At 54.2% G+C, this 1,165-nt stretch overlaps 1 protein-coding gene across 1 annotated transcript; it reads left to right on the top strand.

Annotated features, from left to right (window-relative positions):
• The first annotated feature begins 218 nt into the window (after positions 1-218).
• Positions 219-833, top strand: LOC142566801 (uncharacterized). The gene has a single exon (XM_075677682.1). It carries the CDS (start codon positions 219-221, stop codon positions 831-833), a length of 615 nt encoding a protein of 204 aa, XP_075533797.1.
• The last annotated feature ends 332 nt before the right edge of the window (positions 834-1,165 follow it).

The following is a 1,165-nucleotide window of genomic DNA, read 5'->3' as shown; positions in this document are numbered from 1 at the left end:
GATTCATGCGCTGGGTGGAGGCCGTACCTATAGCGGATATCACTGCTGACACGGTTGCCCGCGCCTTCTTGCACCACTGGGTGGCTCGTTTCGGTGCACCATATATAATAACAACGGGCCGTGGAAGGCAGTTCGAATCATCACTTTTCACCAGCATTACACGTTTCATTGGTGCTTCTCGCATCAGAACAGCCTCCTACCACCCGATTAGCAACGGCATGGTGGAGCGCTTCCACCACCAGCTTAAGTCTGCGCTCGCCGCAACAGAAGAGCGCAGCTGGATGGAGGCACTACGACTCATCCTCCTGGGAATCCGGACAGCTGCCAAGACAGACATCAGCAGCAGTGCAGCCGAACTGGTCTACGGAACGACATTACGCCTTCCAGAAGAATTCTTCACGGGCAGCCCACAAGACGGTTGTACAGCCACCGCAGCCTACGCACTTAGGCTACGAGACATAATGGAAAACCTTCGCACGACGCCACCTCGACGCGCAGCACCACGCGTGGTGCACGTACCATCAGAACTCACTTCATGCCGACACATGTTCGTGCGCCATGACGCAGTTCATCGGCCACTCCAACCACCGTATAACGGGCCATTCCGAGTTCTGCGTCGAGGTGAGAAGCAATTCACAATCGACTTGCGCGGTCGTCACGAAGTGGTAACACTAGATCGGCTGAAGCCAGCGCACATTAGAGAAGCAGACACCGTTTCACATGAACCGTCATCTGTGACACCACCTTCCAACTCTCTACTCGTCCAAACACGCCAAGTCACAAGGACACGCAGCGGACGAGTCTCCAGGGCGCCCGGTCGTATTGACTTGTAAACAATTTAAATTGTCCTATGAACGTTCGCTAACTCATTAGGGGGGGGGGGGAGTGATGTGGCGGCCTCACGGTACCGCAGCAGCAGCCAGGCACCCTTTCCCCTTTTACACTCGGTAAAAATCTTATCGCGGAGTGTGTGGGAAAGGGAAGCTGTGCGAGGGTGCGCAACCGAGCCGTAGAGGCTGGACTAACACAAAAATAAAGTGAGTTGTTGCTTGTTCTTCAGGGACGCATCACTCGCTTCTATCTGCTAATTTCCAGCCGCGCTCGCGTCTCCCACAACAAATCAATTCCCTTAGCTGCGTAATAACATGCATCACTGGTTCTCATT

Source organism: Dermacentor variabilis, unplaced genomic scaffold, assembly GCF_050947875.1.
Source record: "Dermacentor variabilis isolate Ectoservices unplaced genomic scaffold, ASM5094787v1 scaffold_13, whole genome shotgun sequence".
NCBI classification, from domain to species: domain Eukaryota; kingdom Metazoa; phylum Arthropoda; class Arachnida; order Ixodida; family Ixodidae; genus Dermacentor; species Dermacentor variabilis.
This window is presented reverse-complemented; position numbering and strand designations above follow the sequence as displayed.

What these genes read in the sequence shown, in the direction of transcription:
- LOC142566801 (XM_075677682.1), top strand. Translation starts at nt 219, where the DNA reads ATGGTGGAGCGCTTCCACCACCAGCTTAAGTCTGCGCTCGCCGCAACA.